The sequence below is a fragment of the Trypanosoma grayi genome (assembly GCF_000691245.1).
Source record: "Trypanosoma grayi strain ANR4 Tgr_1239_V1, whole genome shotgun sequence".
Lineage (NCBI taxonomy): Eukaryota > Euglenozoa > Kinetoplastea > Trypanosomatida > Trypanosomatidae > Trypanosoma > Trypanosoma grayi.
In genome coordinates, this window is record NW_008826858.1 from 1 (window position 1) to 4262 (window position 4262).

Here is a 4262-nt window from a genome sequence, read left to right on the forward strand (position 1 = left end):
GGCTGGCATGTGTTTCTTATCTCCTCCCCTGTGGAGGTGGATGGGGTAGTTGTTGCCATCGCCAACGCTCGCTATATCTCGTTCGGCGACCAATCCTTTCTTGGGGAAGCTGTGCAGTTTGGCGTGTGGAATGGAAGAAACTGAGAAACGCAAATCGACGTCAAGAGCTGCTGCGTGAAGAGCCCGGTTTTCCATGTGTTTGAACCTCGTGGTGGTCGTCAAACGAAACAGGCTTTACGTTCTGGTGGGAGGCTGCAATGCATCGCCAATCTACTGGAGCAATGAACCCGATGAGAACGACTGGGTGCCCCTGCTATATATGATGGCAAGGTCAAGACGTCAATCTTCAACGAGGAGCCGAACGCAACGATCACACATGGGTAGAGTGAGTGTCCCTGAAATGCATCCTCCCGAAAACGATCGCAGAACTGTCATGGAAGGAGTTCACTGGCGGCGTGGAAACTGTCATTGTGTCTAAATAATCAAGCTCTTGTCGTTCTCTATACAGGTTATAAACAAAGAAAAAAACGCTCGGATCGTCAAAATGATTATTTACTCAGAGGACAGCAATGCCAAATAGGCCTTCGAGGGGGGTCACAGGAAATGACTGCACTGAGGCTACCGTTATTAAGCGGGTGGGGGAAAGGCTTATCATGAACAACCGACCTGACGTTCACTGATGCAAGGCGTCCGAGGCTACCAAGATGAGGGTCGACGTGGAAAGGTGCCCTCCGAACGCTCTCGTGTGGCTGAGGCAAGTTGGCAGTGGCTGCGGCTTCATTGCCGTGACGGTTGAGGGTAAGCTTTTGTGGTTCTCCGGTATGCACCAAGCGAGTCGTGTGGGGAACTGGCGCTGCGACTTGGTCAACCCGTGTGTCACCCACAACGCCCCTGTCTTTGATGTTGGGTATGTTTCCATTGACAATGAAAGCAAACTGTACTAAATTTTCTCTGTTGTATGCAGATGACAAGCTGTATTGCCTGCATGGGGTAAGCTCTATTGGCGTTCTCGACCCAGCCCTTGTGACCTAATTAACAGGCTGTGGTTAACAAAGTCTGTTGTGGTGTCTTCGGTCTCGCAGGAACGCATGCATGTCGGTCAGTTGCCACCCTCCTCGCTGCGGTATCAGCTTCGCTGGAAGGGCGTTTGCCGCTGCATATATGCTAGCGTGACGAACGCAAGGGGAATTCCCAACGGCCTGGAGTTCAATAGGGTTGGTAGAGGGAGTGCAGGGTTTGTTGAGCAATCGGGGAGAGGATCGCCGCTAACGGTTTTCCTATTACTGGTTCACGCCGGTGGCAAGGGCGTCGATCAATGAGCTTCCGAAGCCTGATTGAGGCGCAGTGTTGTCTGTGAGCCTGGACAACCCCGCGCTGCAGACGTTCTTCGAGCCCCCGTGCGGCAGCGAAAGGCAATGGATCCCTCATATATATATATATATATATATATATAAGGGTCGGCGCTGCCCAGACTGGTGGGGTTGTGGAGGCTCAAGAGGAGAGTATCACGTTGCCCTCGTGCTGGAGGACGATATGGGGTTGGCGCGTGTGTGTGTTTATGGGGGGCCTCTGGAAAACTCGCGGCATAATGTCACACCCACCAGTGGCCTGCGTGAAGCATTCCGCCTTCAATCTGGCAGGTACGGGAACAATGCACGGGGTATGGACAACCTTGTGAGACTTACAAATTATCCTCTTTACAACCGACAGTTGGGTGTCGGCGAGGTCCGGGATGCTGCACCCCAGTCGGGATCTGATCAAGCACCGCAGGGAGGGTGAGAGAGAGAATGAGTGAGGGTTCGAGGAATACATTCCGCAACAAAACCTCTGTAGTGAGGTTTTCCGCAAAGAGTGGTCTGCGTTAGTGTGCATGCCCTCCGTTTTCTGCTGCTAATTTCCATGCCGTATTTTGTCTGTGCTGATTTTTTTTTTCTGTGCCTATTGTAGTTAAATGAAGTCGGCGGTTCATCTTTTCTTTTCTGTTAATCTTTTAAAATGAATCCAAAGACTGGGTGAGATCAACGCTTACACTCCCCTTTCTATTGTAGCAAACTGCATGGCAGAGTCAGCACCCGAATGGACGAAAAAGCGGCGTGGGCGCCCGGCGGCCTCTGCAGCAAGGGTGGAGGTTGGTTTGGCAAGGGGAATGCAGCACATGGGGGGTGGACTTGGTGGTGGTTTTGCGGTTGGTGACGCTGTGTTTGCGCCGAAGCGGCGTCGTACGAAGGGGATGCACTACGCGCTGGCCGAAATAACTGGTATTCAAGCCTGCGCGGCCAGTGCAACGGTCGCCTTTGTGAATGCCGAGCCTGGTGTGGATGACGAGGCAGTTCCTCTTTACACGTTGTTGCCGTGTCGGCGAGAAGCCATCACAGCTGATGAAGATGCCGCAAAGGACGCGAATATCTGCTCGCTCGTGCGGCGCGCGTTGTGCGCAGCAGCGCATGATGGGCCGACGCGGCTTTCTGAGAAACGCCGTAGATGGGTCACCTGCGACAGTTGCCCCGGCAGTGACACGGAAAGTGCGCCGGCATCAATCACTCCTAGTGCCCCACAAGTGACATTCACACCCACCCCGTCACCTCCAGCAATAATGGATGAGGTGGGGAATAAGGTGAAGCACGAAAATGAAGTTGAGTTGGAGGAGGAAAAACAAAAAGAGGCGGGTGGGTGGTACACGCTTCAGATCTTTTATGCACCACCGGAAAGCGTTGATCGGTTCTACGGCCGCGCCTTCGGCGCAATATGTGACAAGATCTTGTCCAGGCCCTCTTCGCAGTTGCCGAAGGTGGTGTTGTGCATCTTTGAGGAGTACCACAGTTTGCACCGCTTCGATGTTTACATGACGCTTAGAGGTCATAGGGTAAACCTCATTGATGGCGCCGACCCCCGCACCACGCGCGTTGCTGCGAATGGTGGCGCGTCGCAATCCGCACCGGACGCGTTGTGGCTCTGCCTTCTGGCAGAAGATGTGGAAGACGAGGGCGCCGCCGTGGATCTACTGAAGGACTGGCTTCACCCAAACCCCCACCACCAACAGCAGCAGAGCGGGGGCGACAGTGGCGGCGCACCGTTTTCCCTCGCCGTGGCGCAGTTCAACGAGGGCCAGATGGCGACTTTGAGCCGCGAGGGGCGAGGCACGGAGGACTTGAGGGAGCCACCGGGGGAGGAGGAAGGGGGGAGCAGCGGCGGCGCCGCAGCGGCAGCAGATAGACTTCTGGCTTTTGTTGGTGGGGACGCTGCCTTGATAAAATGCCAACTGTTTAGGGGCGCGAAGGATGACGAACTTGTGGCCACATCCTTGATGGCAGATGGCGGCCCCCGCATTCCACCCACCGGGTGGCAGGAGCAAAAACAGCCGCAGCTCGAATTCCACGGGCGCCGCTGCCAAGCGACGCGGTTGGAACTTTGCATTCCCGCAAGCAAGTGGCAGTTGGAGCTGATTCGTTCAATGCTGACGCGCAACAAACTGGAGGAGCAAAACGGCGTCGTGCCGCGGAGCCGCCTATTGCGAACCGTTGAATGTGGTGAGCTGGCGTTTTCCAATGTGCCCCTGGCGCCGACTTTGCTCCAGGCCGTTGCGAACGGAAACGCATTTGACACAGCAATGTCGAGTGTGCTCGCGTCGTCGCCGAGCGGTTCGCAACTTCTGGGCTCTATCCAGGAAAGGGTGATGCGCAGCGGATCGTTCCTGGGGGATGAGGCCTTCCCTGTTTTGGCAGCTGTGCGGGCCATTCTGGAAGACGCATTGCCTACGCCTTCGGCGGGCCGCAACTCAAGTCAGCGACGCGTGGCGCTCATCATTCCAGGCGCCGCCGCAGCAACCAACGACGCCGCAACATACCGCCATGCTATTCAACGTTTTTTGTACGCATGGCACCTGTTTACCCTTACAACGACCGACCGGCAACGACCGGGCGTTCCCGCCGTGTTGGACAGCCTCTCATGGTTAGAAACGGGCGGCGTGCTGCTCTTGAGCCCGGAGGCCCCGCTTTCCAGAGCGAGTTCTCTACACGAAGAGGCCGACATCGCCATCGCGTGTGGCAAAGCCGCCTCAGCGTTCATGGAAGCCAGCCCCGGCGTCCCGTATGTTTCCCTGCTCTCGGAGGTGGAAGTGGCGGACGGTCCGGCGTACCCGTGGATCCTTTGGCCGGCCGCCGGCAGCGAAGCAAAACCCTCCGCAGCTGAGAGGGCCATTTTGGGAAAGATGGTGGCCGCAACCGGGCGGACGCGGGAGGGCGCGCCCCTTGCGCAGACGTCGG

At 56.4% G+C, this 4262-nt stretch overlaps 2 protein-coding genes across 2 annotated transcripts; both read left to right on the plus strand.

Annotated features, from left to right (window-relative positions):
• Nucleotides 1-704: 704 nt before the first annotated feature.
• On the plus strand, nt 705-944 carry DQ04_12391000 (hypothetical protein; the record flags this gene model as incomplete). The annotated part of the gene is made up of 1 exon (XM_009316735.1): nt 705-944. The coding sequence occupies one exon, from the start codon at nt 705-707 to the stop codon at nt 942-944; it is 240 nt and encodes a 79-aa protein (XP_009315010.1).
• A 1112-nt stretch (nt 945-2056) lies between these two features.
• On the plus strand, nt 2057-4262 carry DQ04_12391010 (putative trans-sialidase; the record flags this gene model as incomplete). The annotated part of the gene is made up of 1 exon (XM_009316736.1): nt 2057-4262. A coding segment is annotated over one exon (2206 nt), but the record flags the coding sequence as incomplete, so codon positions are not given.